The sequence below is a fragment of the Anomaloglossus baeobatrachus genome, chromosome 3 (genome assembly GCF_048569485.1).
Source record: "Anomaloglossus baeobatrachus isolate aAnoBae1 chromosome 3, aAnoBae1.hap1, whole genome shotgun sequence".
Classification (NCBI taxonomy): domain Eukaryota; kingdom Metazoa; phylum Chordata; class Amphibia; order Anura; family Aromobatidae; genus Anomaloglossus; species Anomaloglossus baeobatrachus.
Window position 1 is genome coordinate 362764959 of NC_134355.1, and position 26462 is coordinate 362791420.

At 45.9% G+C, this 26462-nt stretch overlaps 1 protein-coding gene across 2 annotated transcripts in view; it reads left to right on the forward strand.

Moving 5' to 3' along the window:
* Positions 1-904: 904 nt before the first annotated feature.
* RNGTT (RNA guanylyltransferase and 5'-phosphatase) overlaps positions 905-26462 on the forward strand; it is a 668054-nt gene continuing 642496 nt past the window's right edge. Inside the window, exons 1-4 of one of the 2 annotated variants that reach the window (XM_075338411.1) lie at positions 905-1164; positions 14896-15005; positions 17936-18039; positions 23103-23191. In XM_075338411.1, coding sequence (XP_075194526.1) covers positions 1101-1164; positions 14896-15005; positions 17936-18039; positions 23103-23191 — 367 coding nt within the window. In that variant the 5' untranslated portion in view covers positions 905-1100. Of the gene's footprint in view, positions 1165-13554; positions 13596-14895; positions 15006-17935; positions 18040-23102; positions 23192-26462 lie in introns of those variants that run through there. The other variant, XM_075338412.1, reaches the window with a different exon arrangement.

A 26462-nucleotide genomic window follows, 5' to 3' on the forward strand; every position in this document is an offset into this window, starting at 1 on the left:
GCCCCGCGATAGGGGCAGAAGGTGGTATTTTTGGTTTAATAGGGAAAAAACTGGTGACAGGTTCCCTTTAACAATCCTGGATCATTGGGTAATGGCTTCTAGAGAATACAGCATGTGGTTTTGGAATCCAGTTGCTTTGATGGTCACCCCACCTCCCCCAAACATCTATCTTGGCGGGGACAACCACATGGTAGGCTGGTTTAGCCATTACTTACGTAATGTACGTAGCCACCTTTAGTTATAAAGAATTCCCCAACATTTTACGGGCCCTCATTCATGAACTAACTAGCCACTATAGCCAGGAAAATGGCTAGCAGGGAAAGACATAGGTCTGGGTCCCCGGGAAGAGCTGCTCTGTGCCCGGACAAGGATACACAAAAGTACAAACTGGTCGTCAGGTGACGGATGGCGCCTGTCTCTATCCCCCTGAATAGTTCTGGTATTAACCCCACAGGTTCCTTTCCAGGACGCTCGTGTGACACCATAACTGGCAGTAATGTCAATGAAAAGCTGGTCACTTCTGAGGAAAACGCCAGTGCCATCTTGTCCCATACCACAGAGGTATACAGCTCATTACAGTGCCCAGTGCTGAGAGCCAGTCTGTCCTGTCTGCAGGTGACCTCAAGACACGGACACAGGAGTTGCCAGTAGCAACCACACGTCTGGGCACCTGTTTACAGCCAGTCCAGTGAGCCATGACGTCACTGCGCCCTTCCAGGTATTACATACGGGGACACACGGCCCAAATCTCATCACACAAGCACTCGCACATTAGAATGGCGGCCAGCCTGCTATCCTGCAGTTCCATTGTTACTCGCCAGGTGTCACCCTCCTACACCCAGGTAGGATTTCCACCGGAAGTTTCCGCGTCCCGGAAGCACCCTCACTGAGAGGGTTTCCGCTGTGCATTGTGGGCCGAGTGCACCACTTTGAATGGGGTTTGTGAGACGCGGGATCCCGGTGGGAGCCCTGTTCCGTTACGTAAGGGGGTGACGTCACTGTGTGAGCTCGCCGCTGTGAGTGGTTCTGGGAGGGGTCACGTGACGGCTGAGCCTTCAGGAACAATAATATCAGTGTAATCTCCTCCTGCCTCCATCCGCATGGCTCATAACAAGATACCACCCAGATGGCTGAACTGCCCTCGCAGGGGACAGCCGGTGGCAGGTAAATGGCTGCAGCAGGGCTCGAGTGGGTGACACTACACTGTGGATGTCATTTCTGCATCTGCCTGCCTTCTCAGACCAGGGCGAATACTATCCAGCCAGCAAGCCCTCAGCAGTCACGTGTCGTCCGGGGTTCTCAGACATCGTCATCTGCTGACATAGCTGCCTGTGTGTATACACCGTGTATAGGGACGGCTGGTAGTCACGTGTGCACAGCAGGAGGTGCTGTGACCCGTATGTACTGGTGTCAGGGGCACTAGATCACAGGGTCATTGCATCACTCCCATGCCCCACACTGCTAGTGAAGCTTTACAGAACTATATGGTGGGCTGATCAGGGGAATCCTGGATCCCACTTATGGTGGTCTGATTAGGGGAATCCTAGATCCCACTTATGGTGGTCTGATTAGGGGAATCCTAGATCCCCCACTTATGGTGGTCTGATTAGGGGAATCCTAGATCCCACTTATGGTGGTCTGATTAGGGGAATCCTAGATCCCCCACTTATGGTGGTCTGGTTAGGGGAATCCTAGATCCCCCCTTATGGTGGGCTGATTAGGGGAATCCTAGATCCCCCCTTATGGTGGGCTGATTAGGGGAATCCTAGATCCCACTTATGGTGGTCTGATTAGGGGAATCCTAGATCCCACTTATGGTGGTCTGATTAGGGGAATCCTAGATCCCACTTATGGTGGTCTGATTAGGGGAATCCTAGATCCCACTTATGGTGGTCTGATTAGGGGAATCCTAGATCCCCCACTTATGGTGGTCTGGTTAGGGGAATCCTAGATCCCCCACTTATGGTGGTCTGATTAGGGGAATCCTAGATCCCCCCCTTATGGTGGGCTGATTAGGGGAATCCTAGATCCCCCTTATGGTGGGCTGATTAGGGGAATCCTAGATTCCCCCCTTATGGTGGGCTGATTAGGGGAATCCTAGATCCCCCACTTATGGTGGGCTGATTAGGGGAATCCTAGATCCCCCCTTATGGTGGGCTGATTAGGGGAATCCTAGATCCCCCCCTATGGTGGGCTGATCAGGTGAATCCTAGATCCCCCACTTATGGTGGGCTGATTAGGGGAATCCTAGATCCCCCACTTATGGTGGGCTGATTAGGGGAATCCTAGATCCCCCCTTATGGTGGGCTGATTAGGGGAATCCTAGATCCCCCACTTATGGTGGGCCGATTAGGGGAATCCTAGATCCCCCCTTATGGTGGGCTGATTAGGGGAATCCTAGATCCCCCCCTATGGTGGGCTGATCAGGTGAATCCTAGATTCCCCCCCCCTAATGGTGGTCCGATCAGGGGAACCATAGATTCCCCCCCCCCCTCCCCTTATGGTGCTCTGATCAAGGGAGCCATAGATTCCCCCCCTTATGGTGATCCGATCAGGGGAACCATAGATCCATCCTCCCGTTATGGTGGTCCGATCAGGGGAGCCATAGATCCCACTCATTACACTGAAGCCGGCTTTTCTTCTGCACTCAGTTGTCAAGATCTTTGTGTGGTCATGGAACATTCTTGGTGATGGCAAACCAGTGAAAGCATGATGTTTATTGGTCTGATACATTGAAACAGAAAACAACCAGATCTGTACCACAAGTAAAAAGAAACCTATCATAATGTAGTTGTGCCTGCAGCAGACTGCGCCACGTTTATGGCATCCAGGCTCTGTTCACACATCTGTTTTTGTTTTTACACATTGGAAAACGTGTTTTTTTTTCCTGTATCATTTCTATTCCATTTGCTTTTTTTTTTTTTATCTGAGGGACATAAACTGCACTTTTTATCCTTTGAATCTTTGCAATGGATGAGCTAAAAATGCCTGAAAACCAGATGGAACACTGTACATCTTTTTGGTTTTGTTAATTTTCTACGATTCCCCATAGACTTTCATGGCCAAGTTTGATCCTGAAATAAATGAGAAAAGGACATATTCTAAGTCTCACAGTCCAGACACGGATCTGCGTTTATAACGGAAGGGAAACTCTATGGGTAGTGTGCTATCAGTTTTAATAATAGCACATGGACGTGCAAGAGATGTGTGAATGCAGTCTTAAAGGGAACCTGTCACATTGTACATGCAATCTGATCTGTCGACACCATGGTATAGAGCAGGAGAAGCTGAGCAGAATGATATATAGGACTGTTGGAAGAGATTCAGTATAATGTATTTTATTCATTGAAATCTCTGGAGTTTGTATACAGAGGTCCAGTGGGCGGTCCTACTCAGTGATGACAGCGATCTCTGCTGCACAGTCATACAGGAAGTCTGTCAATCACTGAGTAGGACCGCCCACCGGACTAGTATGTATACAAACACCAGGGATTTCAATGAATAAAATACAAGCTATACTGAAACTTTTCCCACCAAAATGACCCTCAATCTGATCAGCGCCTCCTGCTCTATAACATCTCGCCCACAGATTAGATACGGTTTTAAAAATGACAGGTTCCCTTTTAATGGCGTTTCACTGGCTGAAATGAAGCTATGGAGAATGCCTATAATAATGATTGTACGGATATAAATTTGTACTCATATTCAGTTCTATTGACTCCTATTCTACTAAGTTGTACTTGTTTGAGAATGACTGATCTTGAAGGGTACTCATTAGTTTGTGAATTACGGCTGTTTGCCTTAGGCTAAGTTCACACATCAGTTTTTTTCTGTCTGGCCGAATCCGACTCAAAAACCTATGCAACGGATGCGGTGAAAAAAACGGATGCGTTGCCGCGTCCGGCGTCCATAGACTTGCATTGTAAATAGCGCCGCATTGCACCGGATCCGGCACGATGCGTTTTTTTCGCTGAAGCAAAAAACGCAGCATGCAACGTTTTTTTCCGGTTGCCGCACCGGCTAAATATGCCGCATACGGCAAAAAACGGATGCAATGCAAGGCCATGCGGCACAATCCAGCGCTAATGCAAGTCTATGGGAGAAAAACCGGATTCGACGACAGCTGTTGCCGCATCCGGTTTTTCAGAAAAGCGCCGGATTGTGCCGCACAGCAAAAACCTGATGTGTGAACGTACCGTAACTGATGGTTTTCATTTGAGTCATTCCTGCAGAATTGTCTTATCTTGCGATCTCCAGAATACCATATTACGCACCTCATGTCCAGAGTTAGGCTTGTGTTGGTAAAGGTGGATTAGCACACCTTGGTTTGTCCGGTTGACAAATGTTCCAGGAGAGCAAATGTGTCCTTAGGCCATCATTCATTCAATGGAGGGCAATGTCCTGTTTGCCTTGGTCAGACTAGAATAGGTGATGAATATCAGATTGGTGGGGGTCTGACACCTGGTACCCCCAATGGTCAGCTGCTTTCAGCACTGTTGTTGAGATGTAAACAATGAGCAGAGCTCCATTTAGGCCGGTGTCACACTTGTGATTGCCTCGCGTGTATCTCGGTGCATCACCTGTCATGGACTCACACTCTCCTCACCGGAGCGTCTCAGCTGCATACAGATGCATGCAACCAACCCGCTCCTGTGAGGAGAGTATGAGTCTGTGACGGGTGATGCACCGAGATACACGCGAGGCAATCACACGTGTGACACCGGCCTTACTGTGTAGTGGCCGTGTAGTGTACTCGTATTGTAGTGAAGCGGAGGTGAGCTGCAGATCCAGGGATCGGTCACCACATCATGAATGGAACTGTGCGGTTCTGGCTCTGCCCAACATTACATCCGGCCTCTGCTAGAGCTGAAAATGTGATCATTGGCGGTGTTTCTAGTCTGATTCATACTCGCCTGATATAACCTAGCCACTGGTCTGAGGCCAAAGGATCCCAGCCGGCTAATGAATGCCACAGCAAAATTATATGGTTACGTGAAAAGGAAGTTTCAGCATGTGTCTTCAAAGATAGAAAATCTGAGTCCTTTATTTCATAATATGATAATAAAACCCCCTCAAAAACATCCAAGCAGAAAAGAGCAGCTTCAAGAGCCTTTATCAGCACCCCCTTTTCATTGTTCCACTACTGCTTACTCTTGAACTACAACATACAGTCCTCAACATTGAAACTAGAACATCAAAAAGGGAAACATAGTGGAATCATGAAAATCCCAGAATGTGCAGACATTTTAAAGAAAAAACGAGACCAAAAGAAGGTTTTCAAAGCGTCTCAATTTACTTTGTATAGAGTATGAGCACCGCCTGCAGAAATCCTTTTACTTATATGCTTTGGCTTTTTATCAATGAGGTTATTAATGGATGAGGAATGTTCTGCCATGAATACACTTGGCAAGCGTCATCAAGATCCACTCCTGGCAGCTCCCTTTGCAAGTGCCTATTAATAGCATGCAAGATGGGCTCTATGGGAGACCAGTCCATAGACGCTGCAGTAAATGGTTGCATGTTTAAAGGGGTGGTTCACTAGTTAACATTACTGGCCACATTGATATAAAGTTGAGAAACAAGGCTTCTCTTAAATACCTTGTGTTGGCAATAGTGCCCGTGAGTGGCGCTATTGCGATCCGCTCATCCCCATAGCGTGGCCTCCGGATTCCGTGACCTCTGATGTCCGGTGATGTCACGTCAACTTCCAATTGACCTGACACGACCGAGGCCGCCCCAGTCTTTGTAAGTGATTGTGCTTTGGGCAGTGTTTCACCGCTCATCACAGTCCAGCGTCACGGCCCAGTATCTCCCTGCTCTCTCCTTGACTGCAGGCACCGCAAGCAGGAGCGCTGCTGGGCTGTGATGAGCGGTGAAACTTCTCCCACAGCCCAGTCACTCACAGAGACTGGTTCCTGCCTCAGTGAAATCAGGTCACCTGGAAGTTGACGTGACGTCACCGGACATCAGAGACCATGGAGCCGGGAGGTCACATGATGAGGATGAGCGGACCGCAATAGCACCGCTCACCGACACTATTGCCAATACAAGATGACTTGCGTTTGTCTTCGACACAATGATAGGTAGCGACTGGCCTTCAAACCATGTGGAAAATGCCATGAAGAGACCTTTACAAAGGAACTTAAAAAGGGGGGCTGCTATCATCTCTGATGGGCTCACAATCTGAATCCTTAATAGTATGTCTTTTCTGGTGGGATTTGAACTCAAAGCTGCTGCAAAGTAACAGTGCTAACCACTGAGCTAACCTACTGGTCAATTGTGCAGTGACAGTGAAACAAATGTGCATGTAGATTGACTATTACCACAATGTTTGTTCTCATGTTCATTCTTCTCTCGGCATGACTTCCAGTTTTCAGGGTTTCTGCCTTTAGACCTGACCCGATCATGAAATCTCCTGTTACTTTTTTTTTACTGTTATATTCAATAATAGTTTTATTATTACCTCTTTTGATTATGAATTCTGTGCAGAGCCTCTTCCATATGTGGCCTAGGCACAATGTATAGTGCGGTGCTGGTGTGCCATGGTCCCTTGACTCCTATGGATAGATCATCATCATTAAAGCCTCAGAGCATCCCTTTAATCATGGTATAATAAGAACACAAATAGCTTTCTAATATTAAGATTTGCGTCACTTGCACTAGTCTTATTGCAAAAAAAGAGGAGGACTTACTATTGGTTCCACCTCCAACTATTAACATAATAGATATAGTAAAAAAAAAAAGTCACAAAGTGGTGTAAATTACGACAAAAATCTGCCAGCTCATTTCCCTACTAATCTGATCTTATCACTTTACAGCCTTTTTACATTCTAATGAACTGTGTCAGCTTCTGTAAGGGTGTGAAAAGGGGATCATCTCGGGAGTATGATCCCAGACGTCCCTCAGCTACCAGTAGGGAGTGAGTGCTGCATGTCAGGAATTTGACAGAGGGAGATTGCTTCCTCTGTCAACCTATTGGCTCACTGCGATACGATTTTGGGGAGCTGATGGCTGTGTTTGCCAATCAAAAGCTGAATATTGGCCTCTGGATTTACTATAGCTCATATGTTAATAGATCCATCAATTGTCCTTTTGCTATGCGATTACCGGTACTGACGGTTGTTCTTGAAAAAGGCTGAAGAAACACAATCTTTTGGCACAAAGACTGGTGAAGCACAATCTGCTAGCTTATATAATAGTGGTAGACTAAATAATGCATGGCGCTACTTCAGTGGCACAGTGTATTAGCTACAAGATCTTAGGATCACATGTTCAAGACCCTGTTGTAGAACTAATAAATATTGTAAAATAAAATATACATTTTTTTTCAGTGTTTAAATAAAAAACTTTATTTCTTTGTCGCTCCTAATTGGGAGACCCAGACAATTGGGTGTATAGCTACTGCCTCCGGAGGCCACACAAAGCATTACACTAAAAAGTGTAAGGCCCCTCCCCTTCTGGCTATACACCCCCCGTGGGATCACGGGCTGCTCAGTTTTCAAGCTTTGTGCGAAGGAGGCACACATCCATGCAATAGCTCCACTGTTTAGTCAGGAGTAGCTGCTGACTATGTCGGATGGAAGAAAAGTGGGCCCATATAGGGCCCCCAGCATGCTCCCTTCTCACCCCACTTGCGGTTTGTAAGGTTGAGGTACCTATTGCTGGTACGGAGGCTGGAGCCCACATGCTGTTTTCCTTCCCCATCCCCCCTCAGGGCTCTGGGTGAAGTGGGATCTTACCGGTCTCCAGGCACTGAGACCGGGCTCCATCCACAGACCCAGAGAACCTGCTGGATTTGGAGCTGGGTATCCTCAGGGACAGGGCCCTGCGACATTAAGGTACTCTGTGTCCCCGTACACATCGCGCACACACGCACCAGCATTGCTGGGAGTGTTAGTGCGCCGGGGACAACAGCGCGGAGCGCTTGTGCTATTATTCACTGCAGCTTTGCTGAGTGAATTTATGTATTGGGAACTGCCGCGCCGGCCGCTGCTGGGTGTTTTACACTGTGGCGCGGCTGGGACTTGTGGTGCGCCGGGGACTTCCGCGCCGGCCGTGCACATAGGACGGCCGCGCTTATTACTCGAGTCCCCGGCTTTGCGGCCTAGTTTTCCTTTCGTTCCCGCCCCCAGCCCTGCCAGTCAGGGAAGGGGCGGGACGCTGTACAGTAAGTCAGCGCAGGGAGCTGGAGTCTGCTTTGCATTCTCCAGCCCCCTTCACTAGACTCAGTGGGACGCCGGGTTCCCGCTCTTGTCTCGGGCACGCCCTCGGCCCGCCCCTCTTCTCTGGACGCCGGCAGCCATTCCGGCACGCAGAGCGGGAAAACGGAGACAAGCGCTGAGCTAGCAGTCACAGGAGGCGCCACACACCTGCTTTTGTGCGGGCGGTAAGCGGCAGCTGCAGTGCTGACCCACTAATGCCGAAGTCTCCTGCTGTACTTTTGTAAAGTCGCTATTCAGGATGCAGGCCTAGAAACAGCAGCTAAAAAGCAGCGGTGCTAAAGCACAGACTTTCTATGCTGCTTGTCTTGCATGTGCTGAAGTGTCATGTGTCCTTTGGGCTTGTATGCTATACATGGCACTGTAATGGCTATTCTTGGCTGTCTACCCGCCTAGATGGCTAGCCAGCGGCAGCAAACAGCAAGGGTGCTAAGACACAAGCTTTCAATGCTGCTTGAATTGCATGTGCTGCAGTGTTTATTTTCATGTTTGTATGCTATACATTCACTGTATGTCGCTATTCTTGGCTAATGCTCCTAGATAACTTGACAACAGCAGCAGAAAAGCAAGGGTGCCTAGGCACAAGCTTTCAATGCTGCTTGGATTGCATGTGCTGCAGTGTTTATTTTCATGCGTGTATGCTATACATTCACTGTATGTAGCTATTCTTCGCTAATGCTCCTGAATAACTAGACAACAGCAGCAGAAAAGCAAAGGTGCCAAGGCACAAGCTTTCTAAGCTGCTTGTACTACATGTGCTGAAGTGTTTATTTGTACTTCATGCTTGTATGCTTTCACTGTAAGGTCGCTATTCTTAGCTAATGCTCCTAGATGGCTAGACAACAACAGCAAAAAAGCAGGGGTGCCAAGGCACAGGCTTTCTATGCTGCTTGTACTGCACGTGATACGGTTCCAGGGCCCCCAGTATGTGCAATTGCTCAACCGGGGTCTCCGCTACAGGTAGCCAAAAGACCACCTGTGATTCCTGTCCATGGACAGGGATGGAGTTGCAGTTTCCGCTGCTATATTGTCTGTGATTATGACTAATAGCTTACAGACTTTGCAGTCCAGATAGACCTTGGCCAAGGTTGATTCAATGCCCCTGGCCACCCTGACTTGGAATAAATCAGGGTTCCAGGGGGGTCCCATACATCCCAGGGTGCAGGCTCTGACACGGACGACAGTCCCAGACGGCCTAAGCGAGCTCCATGGAAACGGCCCTCGACTTCATCACTGGTCAGGGTCACCACAGGAGTACTCTCTGTATCAGGGGACAGACGTAGCTGTTCAGGACTCTGATCTTGAGACCGCTCTCAATCCGGATGCACCGGATGGTGACGCTATAGTGAATAATCTTATAGCGTCCATCAATGGAAAGTTGGGTATTTCCCTCTCAACTCCTCCAGTGGAGGAGTCAGCTTCACAGCAGGATAAATCCCTCTTTCAGTATCTCAAGTGTATATTGAGTATTTTTCTGGTCACTCTGACTCCAGAGAAGCAGTCCAGAATCTCCACGCTTATCCCGATAACAGTTTCTCCAACCGTATTTAGGATACGCGGTGTCTCTTCCCCCCTGACGTGGTCAAGCGCTAGACCCAGTGTCCAAAGGTGGATCCCCCAATCTCCAGGCTTGCGGCTAGATCTATAGTTGCAGTGGAAGATGGGACTTCACTTAAACATGCCATTGACAGACAGATATACCTCTCGTTGCAATCTGTCTATGAAGCTATCGGCGGATCGGTTGCTCCGGCATTCGCAGCCGTAGAGGCACTCCAAGCTATTTCAGCTAGTATTGCGCAGGGGGACGCTGTCACATGTACATCTTGGCCGCAGTAGCGTCCTTAACCTCGCAATGTCGGCATTGCGACTCAAGCTGTTAATGCTGTCCTGGACGCTACGAGCCGTACGTCAGTGGCGTCCGCCAACTCCGTGTTTTTACGCAGAGCCTAGTGGTTAAGGGATTGGAGCAGATGCTGCTTCCAAAAAAGTGCTTAACCAGGTTGCCGTTATCTGGTGACAGACTGTTTAGTGAGTGGTTGGATGTAATCATTCAACTGTACAAGGGTACGGATTCTTCCTTACCCCGGCCCACATCAAACAAAACCCAACAGGAGAATGGACAGTCGAGGTTTCGGTCCTTCCCAGGCTCGGGCAGGTCCCAGTGGTCCTCGTCCAAAAGGACGCAAAAGGCTCAGAGGGGCGCAGATTCCTGGCGGGCTCCATCACGCCCGGGGAAAGCAGCAGGAGGAACCGCTACCACGGCGTTTTCCTCATGACTTTCAGCCCTCTCACTCCGCGTCCCCGATCGGTCGCAGACTCCCCCGCTTTAGCGACACTTACCTGCCACAGGTCAAAGGCTGGTGGATGAGAGACAGTTTGTCCCAAAACTTCCTCACCGGCCGAGCCGAGGCTCTTCTGAAGGCAGAAAGAGTAGTAATCCCTGTTCCTCCTCAGGAACAAGATACGCTTTTTACTCCGATCTGGTCGTAGTGCCAACATAAAACGGCTCACCTAGCACGTGAAAACCAGACGGTTCCGGATGGAATCCCTCCGCTCCGTCATTGCCTCAATGTCTCAAAGAGATTTCCTAGCATCAATAGACATCAGGATGCTTATCTCAACGTGCCGATTGCTCCAGGACACCGGCGTTTGCTACCATTCGTTATTGAAGACGAGCATCTTCAGTTCGTAGCCCTACCCTTCGGTCTGGCGACAGCCCCACGGGTTTTCACCGACTTCACGGCAGCAGTGTGAGCAGTCCCGCACTCTCAGGGTCACTCTGTGATCCCTTATTTAGGCGACCTACTTGTCAAGGCACTCTCTTAAGAGGCATGCCAACACAGCCTGAACATGGCGCTGGAGACTTTCCAGGGTTTCGGGTGGGTCTTCACCTTTTCAAAGTTAAACCCAATCGCTGGCATATCTTGGCAAGGAGTTTTCACACTCTCTCAGCGATAGTGAAGCGTCCGCTGGACAAACAGCGTTCACTACAGACGGGGGTGCAGTCTCTCTTTCAAGGAGACGCCTCATCCAGAGGCAGTCCCTTTCACGCAGTTTCATCTGCGTCCACTTCAATGGAACATTCTTCGCTAATGGGAGGAGTAGTCGACGTCCCTACACAGGAACGTCCCTCTTTCTCAGACGATCAAGAACTCTCTTCAGAGGAGTCCACTCTTCAGATCAATTGTCTGGAGCTCTGGGCAGTGTATATTGCTCTACAAGCCTTCCTGCAGTGGCTGGAAAGCAAACAGATCCGAATTCAGTCGGACAATCCACAGAGGTGGCATACATCAACCACCAAGGCGGACTACGCAGTCGGCGAGACTTCCAGGAAGTTCGCCGGATTCTGCTGTGGGTGGCAGACAGAGCATACACCATATCCGCAGTTACCAGGGCGTGGACGCAGCAGAATGGTCTCTGCACCCGGACGGGTGTCAAGAATCGGCACAATAGCAAGGTCCCGATTTTCATTGCGATCAAAGAGCTCTGGCGACAGGCATCTCACGGTCGGTCAACCGTGGGCACTACCAGACCGGCCAGACTTACTGTCCCAAGGGCCGTTTTTTCCATCTGAATTCTACGGCCCTGAACCTACTGTGTGGCCATTGAGTCCTGGATCCTAGTGTCCTCAGGATTATCCCAAGGGGTCGTTGCCACTATGAGTCAGGCTAGGAAGCCCACGTCTGCTAAGATCTACCACGGACGTGGAAGATTTTCTTATACTGGTGCTCTGTACAAGGAGTGTCCCCCGGGCCATTGGCATTGCCTACTCTTCTTTCCTTCCTGCAATTTCGGTTGGAAAAGGGCTTGTCGCTCGGCTCCCTTAAAGGGCAAGGCTTGGCGCTATTGGTGTTTTTTTTTCAGAGGCGTCTAGCACGACTTCCTCAGGTACGCACGTTCCTGCAGGGGGTTTGTCATATCGTCCCCCCGTACAAGCGGCCGTTAGATCCATGGGATCTGAACAGGGTACTACTTGCTCTCCAGAAGCCGCCTTTCGAGCCTCTGACGAATGTTTCACCTTCTCGACTATCTCAGAAAGTGGCCTTTCTGGTAGCGATCACGTCTCTTCGGACAGTGTCTGAGCTAGCAGCACTGTCATCCAAGGCTCCCTTCCTGGTGTTCCACCAGGACAAGGTAGTGTTGCGCCTCATTCAGGAGTTTCTCCCTAAGGTAGTATCCTCGTTTCATATTAATCAGGATATCTCCTTACCTTCCTTTTGTCCTCATCCGGTTCATCGGTATGAAAAGGACTTACATTTGTTAGATCTAGTGAGACCACTCAGAATCTACATTTCCCGCACGGCGCCTTTGCGCCGCTCGGATACACTCTTTGTCCTTGTCGCTGGTAAGCGCAAAGGGTCGCAGGCTTCCAAATCCACCCTGGCTCGATAGATCAAAGAACCAATTCTTGAAGCCTACCGTTCTGCTAGGCTTCCGGTTCCATCACGGCTGAACGCCCATTCAACCAGAGCCGTGGGTACGTCCTGGGCATTACGTCACCAGGCTACGGCTCAACAGATGTGCCAGGCAGCTACCTGGTAGAGTCTGCACACTTTCACCATACATTATCAGGTGCATGCCTACGCTTCGGCGAACGCCGGCCTAGGTAGAGGAGTCCTGCAGACGGCAGTTGCCTCCTCGTAAGGGAGAGCTGTTTTGCAGCTCTAACATGAGGTATTAAGTTACCCACCCAGGGACAGCTTTTGGACGTCCCAATTGTCTGGGTCTCCCAATTAGGAGCGACAAAGAAGAAGGGAATTTTGTTACTTACCGTAAATTCCTTTTCTTCTAGCTCCAATTGGGAGACCCAGCACCCGCCCTGTTGTCCTTCGGGATTTTTGTTTTTTTTGCGGGTATACATGTTGTTCATGTTGAACGGTTTTCAGTTCTCCGATGTTATTCGGAGTGAATTTGTTTAAACCAGTTATTGGCTTTCCTCCTTCTTGCTTTAGCACTAAAACTGAGCAGCCCGTGATCCCACGGGGGGTGTATAGCCAGAAGGGGAGGGGCCTTACACTTTTTAGTGTAATGCTTTGTGTGGCCTCCGGAGGCAGTAGCTATACACCCAATTGTCTGGGTCTCCCAATTGGAGCTAGAAGAAAAGGAATTTACGGTAAGTAACAAAATTCCCTTCTTTTATGAATACAATTTTTAATAAACAAAACAAATGTACTCTAAAAGGACAGATATGGGGTATCATCACATCCATTATAACCAGAACAATAAAACTGTATATTATCCTGCACAGTAAACGCTGCAAAAAAAGAGCAAAAACTACTCCAAAATTGCCATTTGTTCATTCCAGGTAATAAAAATGGTGAAAAATCTTCTATCAATAAACAATGCAGCTTATGCAGAAAACACACCCTCATAGAGGTCTGTAAACAAAAAATAAAAAGTTATATCTCCAGAATAAGATGTAAAAATAAAAATCAAAAAATATATATGTGTGAAATTATTATAATTATTGCTGAGATATATGTATATAAAATACACACACGGCTTGTACCACACATAAACTGACCCAACTGTCTATAAATAAAATAAGAGGTATTAGTGACAAAAAAGTTTTTTGTTTTGTTTTGTTTTTATTAAAAGTGTTAATACATAAAAAAAACCTGAATTCATTTGGCAAAGTCCATTATTGTACAGTATATCACTCTCTGTAGAAAAAAAAAATCCTGTCAGTTATACTGCATGGTGAACAGTGTGAAAAATAAATTAAATCCAGAATTATTGTATTATTTATGTGTGCTTCACTTTACAAAAAGTGTAATAGGAAGTGATTACATGGTTATATGTGTCCCAAAATGAGCAAGTAAAAACTATACCTTGTCACTTGGAGGAAAAAAAAAAGCCCTCCTGTCGCTTCAGTGGCCGAAAAATGTGTAAATGGGTTGTCCACTACTCAGACAATACTTTTTCAATCACCATGTTTGCCCCAATTAAAATAACAATGCTTATATTTGCCTACAGTGCCATTCCATCGGTGTCAGCCCACGTTCCCCCGAGGCTCACGTGACGTTAGTATGTCACACAAGTCCTGTGTCCAATCAGTGCCAAGGTGGGAAGAGTGAAGCCGGCGCTGGTTGGGCACAAAGGTCATGTGATGTAAAAACGTCATGTCCCTCGTTCTCCCGAGGCTCACAACACCGCTGGAACGGCATTGGCACTATAGAAGAATATAAGCGTTGTTATTGTAATGGAGCATACATGGTAAATGACAAAGGGTTGTCCGCTTAGTGGACAACCCTTTTCACTTATGGCTGTCACCATATGGGAACACAAACGGATGATGTTTTTTGTTTTTTTTTCCCCATAATAATATTTTATTGCTCATACTGTATTAAAACTATATAAATTTGATATCGCCATGCTCGTGCTGACCCACAGAACAAAGTTGACAATTTATTTGTGCTGCTAATGAAAAGTGTCACATTTAAAAAAACAAAAGTGCAAAAATAATTGGTATTTGTTTAATCACTTCTTTAACCTCTGAGGACTTGGTCTTTTTCACATGTAGTGAGGGGACCTAGTGATGTGTTAGTAGTGCTATGAAGGTCATGCAATAACAGGCTAGCCGTGTTAAAATGCTTTCCTAATGGCTTTTCTCAGGAGTTCACTTTTGTTACCTTTTAGTAATGTGACCGTCACATTGCTCTTTTTTTCTTTACAGGGAAATTCTTACCTTTAAAGACTATGCTGGGTCCCAGATATGATGATCAGGTTCCCGAGGAGAATCGTTTTCACCCGAACATGCTGTCAAACTACCTGAAGAGTCTTAAGGTTTGAGAATACTGCTGCTCTTCAGTTTTTGGGACGAATCCCTGTTTCTGACACACTTCTTTAACTCTCCTGTAATTCGCTGTACTTATCTGCGGTTCATCGCCAATCACAAAACATTACCATCATTTACTGCACTTCTTGTTGAGATCTCCCATGGTCTGGACATCTATATCCAGTTGCCCTCTTTATAATATTCGCATTCATTTCGTACATAGTTCTTTTAACCATTACTAGATCACTAGTTTTCTAATATCTGGGGACAGGTAGTCATTTATGCCCTATGAAGCTATTGGTTGTTACATTTTTTCTTTACCAGATACACCACCGCTCCTTCCTATTGCCATTACGCTGGATACACAACTTCTTTCCTTGTGCTTCTCAATAAATTACAATATCATCAAAAAGTTGATTTATTTCAGTAATTCAATACAAAAAGGGAAACGCATATATTATATAGTAATTGCAAACAGAGTGATCTATTTCAAGGGTTTATTTCTGTTTATGTTGATGATTATGGTTTACAGCCAATGATAAACCAAAAGTCATTATCTCAGAAAATGAGAATAATTACTACAAAACACCTACAAAGGCTTTCTAAGCGTTTTAAGTGGTCCCTTAGTCTGGTTCAGTAGGCAGTACAATCATGGGATAGACGCTGACTTGACAACAACCTCCACAAGGAGGGTAAGCTACAAAAGGTAATTGTTAAAGAAGCTGGCTGCTCAGAGTGCTGCATCCAAGCATAGCAATGGAAGGTTGAGTGGAAGGAAAAAGAGTGGTAGAAAAAGGTACACAAGCAACCGGGATAACCGCAGCCTTGATAGGATTGTTAAGAAAAGGCCATTCAAAAATTTGGGAGAAATTCACAAGCAGTGGACTGCTGCTGGAGTCAGTGCTTCAAGAGCTACACACACAGACGTATCCAGGACTTTGGATACAACTGTCGCATTCCTTGTGTCAAGCCACTTATGTTCAATGGACAACACCAGAAGTGTCTTACCTGGCCAAGGAGAAAAAGAACTTAACTGTTGCTCAGTGGTCCAAGGTGCTGTTTTCAGATGCAAGTAAATTTTGCATTTCATTTGGAAATCAAGGTCCCAGAGTCTGGAGGAAGAGTGGAGAGGCCACAATCCAAGCTGGTTGAGGTCTAGTGTGACGTTTCCACAATCTGATGGTTTGGGGAGCCATGTCATCTGATGGTGTAGGTCCACTGTGTTTTATCAAGACCACAGTCAGAGCAGCCGTCTACCAGGAAATTTTAGAGCACTTCATGCTTCCCTCTGCCAACAAGCTTTTTGGAGGGGAAAATTTCATTTTCCAGCAGGACTTGGCACCTTTCCATACAGCCAAAAGTACCAATACCTGGTTTAATAACCACAGTATCACTGTGCTTGATTAGCCAGCAAACTCACCTGACCTAAACCCCATAGAGAATCTATAGGGTATTATTAAGAGATAGATGAGAGACACCAGACCCAACAATACAGATGAGCTGAAGGCTGTTATCAAAGAAACCTGGGCTTCCATAACACCTCAGCAGTGCCACTGATCACCTCCATGCCACGCCACATTGATGCAGTAATTCCTTCAGAAGAAGCCACGACCAAGTATTGAGTGCATTTACCGTACAGACTTTTCAGTAGTACAACATTTCTAAATTTAAAATAATTTTTTCAGTTGGTCTTATATAATAATCTAATTTTCTGAGATAATGACTTTTGGGTTTTCATTGTCTGTAAGCCATAATTATCAAAATTAACAGAAGTAAACACTTGAAATAGATCCCTCTGTGTGTAATGACTATATAATATGTGTTTCCCTTTTTGTATTGAATAGCTGCAATTAATTTTTTGATGATATTCTAATTTATTGAGAATCACTTGTAGTTCCTGATTCATCATTTGCGTTTTATTTTAAGTCACTGTTTGTTCTTATGGTGTTAGATGCTACTTTTGGCGTCAAATTCTTCACAACCATGCACGCGGTTCATTAATTTCATGTAAAGTAAAAAAAAAAACCTCCTTTTTTCGGTCTTGAACTGTTTTAGCAACTATATTGGTCCTAAAAGTTGCACGTTTCGAAAAACAGCGGTAAACATTGTCCCAAGAATACTGGTGTACTCAAAAATACACTATACAGGGGTACTGGAGTGGGTTGCATCAAATATTGCGACTTTTTTTAAAAAAAAAAAAAAAAAAATTGCAGTTGATTACTCTGGCGAAAACATCTGGAATGACTAAACTTTGCTCACAAGGTGGAAATAAAACAAAAACAACAAAACAAAAAAAATAACGAAACACAGACACGTATAAGAGACTTAAAAAAAAAAAATAAAAAAAAAAAAAAGAGAGCAAACAAAAATGGAAAGAAACTAGACAAGAAGACAATGGGAATGATGAATGGGGACCATAGTTTCTTTTGCATGTAATTCTTCCCCTTCTTTCTTCTTCTCTACTGACTATGATGACTCTAAAAAGCCGATGAGCGACAATGCGTTTCAGGGGACTAGTTGGAGGCAGGTCCCTGGTTGCTTCTCCTTGCCCCACTCCCCTTGGTTGAGAGGTCTTTTTCTATGTCTGTGCATAGGGGACTTCGCTTGTACCAGTTATCTGAGTCACATAGTCGCCCTCTTTGGCTTTTCACCAACGCAGTGAGTAATGCAGAAATAAGGCAGTCCGTGTCTGATTCGTGGTGCCTGTTGTTCGGGCAGCATAAATTTGATGATTGCTTTCCTTTTACAGATACAATATTTTTGGAATCACAGTTCTGTGAAACTATGGTGTATTGAATATTATGTATTGTAGCTTCTAACATTTATTACTGAAGAATTCTAAAAATGAATAAAATAAGTCATTGTGAATTATACTCTAATGTTAAGCAGAAGATTTGGAGGATAAGAATAATTTTCCACTTTCTTTTCCTTTTTGTAGGTAAAAATGGGTCTTTTAGTTGATTTAACCAATACTTCAAGGTTCTATGAGCGGAATGATATAGAAAAGGAAGGAATAAAGTACATAAAGCTTCAGTGCAAAGGGTGAGTTACATGTGAATATTTTATCCTTTTCATCATTCATATACCGTATTTTTCGCTATAAGACGCACCCCAAATTTAGACATAACAAAAAGGTAAAAAAATAAAAATGGGGCACGTCTTATACTCCGGTGTTGTCTTACCGGAGGGGGGCAGCAGTGGTGGTGAAGTGGGGTCACGGGAGGCAGAGATTGTGCTGGCAGGTGCAACGGGTCATTGGCGAAGGGGTTCGGGGTGGCAGGTGCGGCAGGGTCCGTGGTGGCAGGTGCGGCGGGTCCGTGGTGGCGGCAGCAGCGGTGGCGGGTGAGTGGTGCAGCTGGCTGGTGCGGTGAGTGTCCCAGTGTCTGCGGTCCTGGTTCAAATTATGGCGCCTGGAGCAGCGCATGCGCAGATGGAGATCTCATCCAAGAGCTCCATCTGCGCCGCGCCCGCTCCCAACGCCATCATTTGAAACAGGGATCGCGGACACACTGTAACACAGGGTAACCTTCTGCATAGCCGCCCGTACGCACAGAGTAGCAGCCAGGAGGATTCCAGCCCACCCGCATATAGAGGCAGCCGGCACCGACATTTACCCGGCTGCCGCCCGCACGCAGGCACCCGGCTGCCGCCCGCACGCAGGCACCCGGCTGCCGCCCGCACGCAGGCACCCGGCTGCCGCCCGCACGCAGGCACCCGGCTGCCGCCCGCACGCAGGCACCCGGCTGCCACACGGCTGCCGCCCGCACGCAGGCACCCGGCTGCCGCCCGCACGCAGCCACAGGTACCCGGCTGCCACCCGCACGCAAGCACAGGTGCACGTAGCCACAGGCACCCGCCCGTTCGATCGCCGCACAGACAGGACCCCCAGGTAAAGCTATATTCGGATTTTAAGACGCACCCCTTATTTTCCTCCCAAATTTTTGGGAGGAAAAGTGCGTCTTATAATCCGAAAAATACGATAAACACTTTGAAATTAAATCTGCAGCAAGATCCTATTTTTACTTTTGCGAAGAGAGTCGAACAATCTGTATTGAAGAGGGAACCTTAAAACTTTGAGAGCTTGAACATATGGTTCACTTTGATTGCACATATAGTTTTGTGTAAGCAATAAAATCAACAATCCATCCGTTCTTGAGAACAGTGAGGATTTTGAATTGCAAGTACCTTATTTTTGGACTATAAGATCCACTTTTAGCAACAAACTCTTGCTAAACAAGGTGTGCTTCGTATAGTCTAGAGGCAGCTAGGCGACCACTGTTATGTTGTCCTTCTGGATCACAGAAAACTATGTAATGGCACAGTTCTTGCTCTCCTCCCAACAGCTTGTCACTGCAGTCTAAACGGTACAGGGCAGGAGTGAAGGCTACCTTCACTTGCACTTCACTAAAGCTGATCAAATGATGAAGGTCCTGGCTAGCTGAAGGACCTTTTATGTCCGGAAAGAACTTCAAAATAAGTTTTTGTGTTGACGCGGCCCGGGCTTGGTGTGTGTGTGTTGACGTGGCATAAGCTGTGTGTGTTGTTCAGCCCGAGCTGTGTGTGTGTGTGTGTTGTTCAGCCCGAGCTGTGTGTGTGTGTGTGTTGTTGAGCCCGAGCTGTGTGTGTGTGTTGTTGAGCCCGAGCTGTGTGTGTGTGTGTGTGTGTGTGTGTGTGTGTGTGTGTGTGGTGTTGAGCCCGAGCTGTGTGTGTGTGGTGTTGAGCCCGAGCTGTGTGTGTGTGTTGTTGAGCCCGAGCTGTGTGTGTGTGTTGTTGAGCCCGAGCTGTGTGTGTGTGTTGTTGAGCCCGAGCTGTGTGTGTGTGTATGTGTTGTTGAGCACGAGCTGTGTGTGTGTGTGTGTGTTGTTGAGCCCGAGCTGTGTTTGTGTGTGTTGTTGAGCCCGAGCTGTGTGTGTGTGTGTGTGTTGTTGAGCCCGAGCTGTGTGTGTGTGTGTGTGTTGTTGAGCACGAGCTGTGTGTGTGTATGTGTTGTTGAGCACGAGCTGTGTGTGTGTGTGTGTGTGTGTTGTTGAGCACGAGCTGTGTGTGTGTGTGTGTGTGTTGTTGAGCACGAGCTGTGTGTGTGTGTGTGTGTGTGTGTGTGTTGTTGAGCACGAGCTGTGTGTGTGTGTGTGTGTTGTTGAGCCCGAGCTGTGTTTGTGTGTGTTGTTGAGCCCGAGCTGTGTGTGTGTGTGTGTGTTGTTGAGCCCGAGCTGTGTGTGTGTGTGTGTGTGTGTGTTGTTGAGCCCGAGCTGTGTGTGTGTGTTGTTGAGCCCGAGCTGTGTGTGTGTGTGTGTGTGTGTGTGTGTGTTGTTGAGCCCGAGCTGTGTGTGTGTGTTGTTGAGCCCGAGCTGTGTGTGTGTGTTGTTGAGCCCGAGCTGTGTGTGTGTGTGTTGTTGAGCCCGAGCTGTGTGTGTGTGTTGTTGAGCCCGAGCTGTGTGTGTGTGTGTTGTTGAGCCCGAGCTGTGTGTGTGTGTGTTGTTGAGCCCGAGCTGTGTGTGTGTTGTTGAGCCCGAGCTGTGTGTGTGTTGTTGAGCACGAGCTGTGTGTGTGTTGTTGAGCACGAGCTGTGTGTGTGTTGTTGAGCACGAGCTGTGTGTGTGTTGTTGAGCTTGAGCTGTGTGTGTGTTGTTGAGCTTGAGCTGTGTGTGTGTTGTTGAGCTTGAGCTGTGTGTGTGTGTTGTTGAGCTCGAGCTGTGTGTGTGTGTTGTTGAGCTCGAGCTGTGTGTGTGTGTTGTTGAGCTCGAGCTGTGTGTGTGTGTTGTTGAGCTCGAGCTGTGTGTGTGTTGTTGAGCTCGAGCTGTGTGTGTGTTGTTGAGCTCGAGCTGTGTGTTGTTGAGCCCGAGCTGTGTGTTTGTGTGTGTGTGTTGTTGAGCCCGAGCTGTGTGTGTGTGTTGTTGAGCCCGAGCTGTGTGTGTGTGTGTGTGTGTGTGTGTGTGTGTGTGTGTGTGTGTGTGTGTGTGTGTTTTGTTGAGCCCGAGCTGTGTGTGTGTGTTGACGCGGCCCCAAGCTGTGTGTGCTTGCAACAGGGTTCTGTATGTATGTGCGCTGCAGAAAGTGTACATATTGTCGTCCTGTTAAACTATGTGTGGAATACACATATTGCAGAGAAATAGTAACAGTATATTAATTTCTTCCCTATTCTACCCTAATGCATTAATATTACAGTATTGATATTGACACCCCCAGGAAAGCTTTAGGGCAGGCTATGTTCACACAGTGCATCTTTTATTGTGTTTTCTGAGATTTCTATATATTTTTTTTTTTTGGCTGCGTTTTTGAAGATGCACCAAGATATGCAGCATGTCAATTCTTTTTGCTTTAACCCATTTAACCTCTTCACGACACATGACGTACTGGGTACGTCATGGATCGTATGAGGTCAATCCCCGCCGCCTGCCATAGGCGATCCGCGCACATGTCAGCTGCTTTCAACAGCTGACGTGTGCCTGCCAGGCGCGAGTGGAATCGCTATCCAAAAGCGCCTATTAACCCCTTACATCTCCCTGTCAAATCTGACAGCGAGATGTAACATTGCGCCGCGGTAAGCCTTTACTTACCTAGCGCCATTGGAAGTCATGTGATGTGACCACGTGACTTTCGGTGGTAGCCATGTTAGCACAGGGTCATGTGATGACTCTTGTAGCTATCATGAGTTACTTTCTCTCACTGCCAGCAGAGCACAGTGTGTGAATAAAGCAGCTTTTCTCCAGATCTCAGCTGTGTAGCTGTGATCTGGAGAAATGGAAGAGCGATCAGACAGCTGACCCTTATAGCCCCCTAGGGGACCTAGTAAAATAAACAATAAAAAAAAAAGTGTTAAAAATATTAAAAAAATTAAACAAGTTCAAATTACCCCCATTCGGCCCATTGAAAATTAAAGGGTTAAAATTTTTTAAAATATACTCATTTGGTATCGCCACATTCAGAAATGCCCGATATATCATATTATAAAATCAATTAATCTGATCGGTGAACTGCGTAGCAACAAAAAAATTCCACTCGCCAAAATTAAGTTTTTTGGTCGCCACAAATTTTGTGCAAAATGCAATAAACGATCAAAGCGTAGCATCTGTGCATAAATGGTACCATTAAAAACATCAGCTTAAGATGCAAAAAATAAGCAGTCACTGAGCCATAGATCCCGAAAAATGAGAACACTACGGGGTTTTGGAAAAGGGCGCAAAAAGTGTGCCACTTTTTTGGGACAAACTTGTGAATTTTTTTAAACCTCTTTTTAGATAAAAGTAAACCTATACATGTTTGGTGTCTGCAAACTCGCACCGACCTGAGACATCACGTAGATATACCAGTTTTACCATATAGTGAACACGGTGAATAAAATATCCCAAAAACTATTGTGTGATTGCACTTTTTTTGCAGTTTTTCCGCACTTGAAATTTTTGTTTCCTGTTTTCCAGTACACCATATGGTAGAACCTATGGTTTTATTTAAAAGCACAACTCGTCCCGCAAAAAACAAGCCCTTACATGGCAAGATTGACGGAAAAATAAAAAAGTTGCGGCTCTCGGAAGAAGGGAAGCAAAAATCCCCCCCCCAAAAAAACGGAAAATCGCCCTAGGGGTGAGGAGGTTAAGATATCTATAGGTTATAAATAGTGAACATTAAAATGAAGTTTGCAGGAGCAAAGTACAGTCTAAAGTAAGTGATCCAAATTCTTTATTTTTTTTTTTTAGAACTGAATTTATATTGAATTTTCAAAATTAAGTTTACAAAATAACAGCCCAGCTCAAAATAATAAAAATCAATACAATATAGTTTTGCTAAACAATCTATAAGCAACAATGGGAATAATCAACCCTGAAGAGTTCACCTCTCATGTTTACAATAAAACGTCAACAAAGTCTAGACAAGACGGGCCATTGACCCAAAAGGGGAAAAAATGGGGGGAGATAAATTACCAAAGAACAGTGTCAATCTGATAACTCTACATGAACCACTTTTCATAACCATATCCATTAACAATCTCTTTGCAGCCAATACATGTCCCTAGGAGCCCAAACGGCATCAAAACACTCCACTGTGTTATTTCCGTGATCCAAATCCTGATTATCCATAATTCTTTATCTTCTTTCTTTGTTCTGCAGACATGGGGAATGTCCATCACCAGAAAACACTGAAACCTTTATTCGACTGTGTGAGAAGTTCACAGACAGAAGCCCGGACGAGCTTATCGGTATGTGCCTAAACCCTTATCGCTCAAATAATGGTTATAACAAGACAAGCTAAGCACGAAATGGTTAACTTGTAATAAATCTTTATTAATCAATCACACAGTATAAGGCGGCCATGCTACGAAACAAGGAATCCCTTGGGCACCATGCTACAGACAGGCTGTGTTCTGTATGGCGGTGTATTACTAAGAAATTTAGAAGCACTGCGTCCTACAAAAATAGCTTTGTAATATGGCGGAAGAAGATGTAATCTTTTGGCGCTTGAGAGAAAAAAAAAGAAGGATCTGTTTCCCCATGAGAGGCCTCATATAAGTGTATGGGAGTTGTATTAGGCCTACAACAGAGGTTGTACTGTCCTGCTATATGGTAGTGCGCATGAGGCCCAAATCTCTTCATCAGTTACCCACCGCCAATGAAATGGATGTGATGTTCTGCCCTTCAGAGGAGACATCTGGACCCAATTCTCATCCCAAAATCATGCAGCGGAGTTCTCACTGCTTTTACTGTAAAAACAAAAAACAACCCTTTTATTCTGAGGCTAAACGCTTCTTTTCCTTAAATGTACTGGACACTTTCATATTTAGAGGCCCGGCCTATTGTAGTTAGTTACTTTTAAGCCATCTTTGTATTTTTTTAACCCCTTAACGACCCATGACGTACTGGGTACGTCATGGATCGTGTGCCGGTAAGCCCTGCCGCCGGCAGGCGGCCGCGAACCGCGCACATATCAGCTGTTATAAACAGCTGACGTGTGCCTGCTAGCCGCGGGTGGAATCGCTTCCACCCGCGGCCATTAACCGCTTACATTTCGCTGCCAAAATCTGGCAGCGATATGTATATGGGCGCCGCCATGACAGTCACTTACCCCGCCCCCACCGGAAGTCACGTGACATGATCACGTGACTTTCAGTGGTTGCCATGGTAGCACAGGGTCATGTGATGACGCCTGTAGCTAACATGACTCACTTCCTCTCAATGCCGGAATACAGCCGGCATTGAAAGTAAAGCAGCAAATCTGCAGTTCTCAGCTCTGAGCTGAAATCTGCAGATAGTGCAGAGCGATCGGATTGCTGATCGCTATAGCCCCCTAGGGGGGCTAGTAAAAATATAAAAAAAAAGTTTTAAAAAATTAAAAAAAATAAAAAACCCCCTAAAAGTTCAAATCACCCCCCTTTCACCTCATTGAAAATTAAAGGGTTAAAAAAATACAAAATACACACATATTTGGTATTGCCGAGTTCAGAAATGCCCCATCTATTAAAATATAAAATCAATGAATCTGATCAGTAAACGACGTAGCGGCAAAAAAATTCCAAACGACAAAATTACGTTTTTTGGTCGCCGCAGATTTTGCGCAAAATGCAATAACAGGCGATCAAAACGTAGCATCTGCGCAAAAATGGTACCGTTAAAAACGTCAGGTCGAGACGCGAAAAATAAGCCATCACTGAGCCTCAGATCCTGAAAAATGAGAACGCTACGGGTTTTGGAAAATGGCGCAAAACGTGCGCCCCTTTTTTTGGACAAGCTTGTGATTTTTTTTTTTAACTCTTAGATACAAGTAAACCTATACATGTTTGGTGTCTACAAACTTGCACTGACCTGAGGCATCAGATAGATATCTCAGTTTTACCATATAGTGAACACAGTGAATAAAATATCCCAAAAACTATTGTACGATCACACTTTTTTTGCAATTTTTCCGCACTTGAAATTTTTTTGCCGTTTACCAGTACACTATATGGTAAAACTTATGGTTTCATTTAAAAGTACAACTCGTCCCGCAAAAAACAAGCCCTCATATGGCAAGATTGACGGAAAAATAAAAAAGTTACGCCTCTCGGAAGAAGGGGAGCAAAAAACAAAAACGCAAAAACAGAAAGTGCCCGGGGCTGAAGGGGTTAAAAGGAACCTGTCATTTGGAAAAATGTTATTGACCTGCAGATATGGGGATAATCTGCAGGGTAAAAACATACTGAACCTGCCCGGCGCCTGTATATTAAGCCTTGCTGCCGGAGGAAAATTAACTTTAATCCTCCTGGAGCGTTCCTGTTTCAGTCACAGGGTAGGTGCTGGTTCGTGTTCAGTCACCGCTCAGTGCATGGGAGGGGCAGCTGTAACCTGCACTGACTGACAGCTGCTCAGCATTAGAACCAGATGTCTTTTTTTTTTTTTCTCTAACTGGGGCATCCTTCTGTTTCCTGCTGTTATCAGGTTAAAAAATAATGGAGACACTCTTGAATTTTTCCGAGTTCTCCGATCTCTTCATTCCGTCTTCCCTCCAGATATGGTTCCCCTAGTGCAGACTTTGTTTCTGTAGCTAAAAAATTGTTTAAAAGAACAGAGTCCTCAGTGGTTGATACCTTTTTAATGGCTAACTGAAAAGATAGTAATAATAGCAAGCTTTCGAGACTACGCAGGTCTCTTCATCAGGCATGGTATAACACAAAATCTGAAGAGTCACATATTTATACACAACAGGACATAGAATGGGGCAGTAAATAAAACAAGTTATGTGAAGCAGAACTATCACTATGGCAAGAGGACAAACTGTTGTGGCCATAAATATTGCTGCAGTTCAGTGTGAAAGTTTTATTGTCCTCTGATTAGGATCTGTTCCAGAGCTGTGATCGCCCAGATGATCTGAGGAGCACATCTCTTAACTGAAGTAAAAAGACATGAATCCATGAGACACATTCATTCCTGCTCTGAATGTGTCAAAGGTCATCATAAGTTTGTACTCCCATAGTCTCCTATCTCTCTAGGACTTGAAATTTCCTTTCAATACCAGCAATTTCATGTCCATGATGCTGTGGTTTGGGTTACAAAAATGTTTGGCCACAGGTAGATCCATCCTTTTTTCTCTAATTGTGTGGCGGTGACAATTCATCCTTGTCCTGAGCTGTTGTCTGGTCTCCCCTACATACAGATCCCCAGTTGGACATTTGGTGCATATAATTAAGTACACCACATTGGTTGTGGTGCAGCTGAAGGTACCTGGGATCTTGTAGTCCTGATGTGATCTGGGAATCTTTATCTTGTCCGTTGTCAATATTAATGGACAGGGCTTACATTTTTTCTGGTTGCAGGGAAATGCTCCTGTTGTTGTTGGAGAGGATAGGGAGCTTCTGACAATGATGCTTCTTAGATTTGGGGGCTGTCTAAAACACAGAAGTGGGGGGTCTGGAAAAATAGATTTTAATCGGGCATCTTTTTGCAGTAATGGTTGTAGTTTCCGTGCAGCTCCTCTAAACACCTCCAGATGTGGATTGT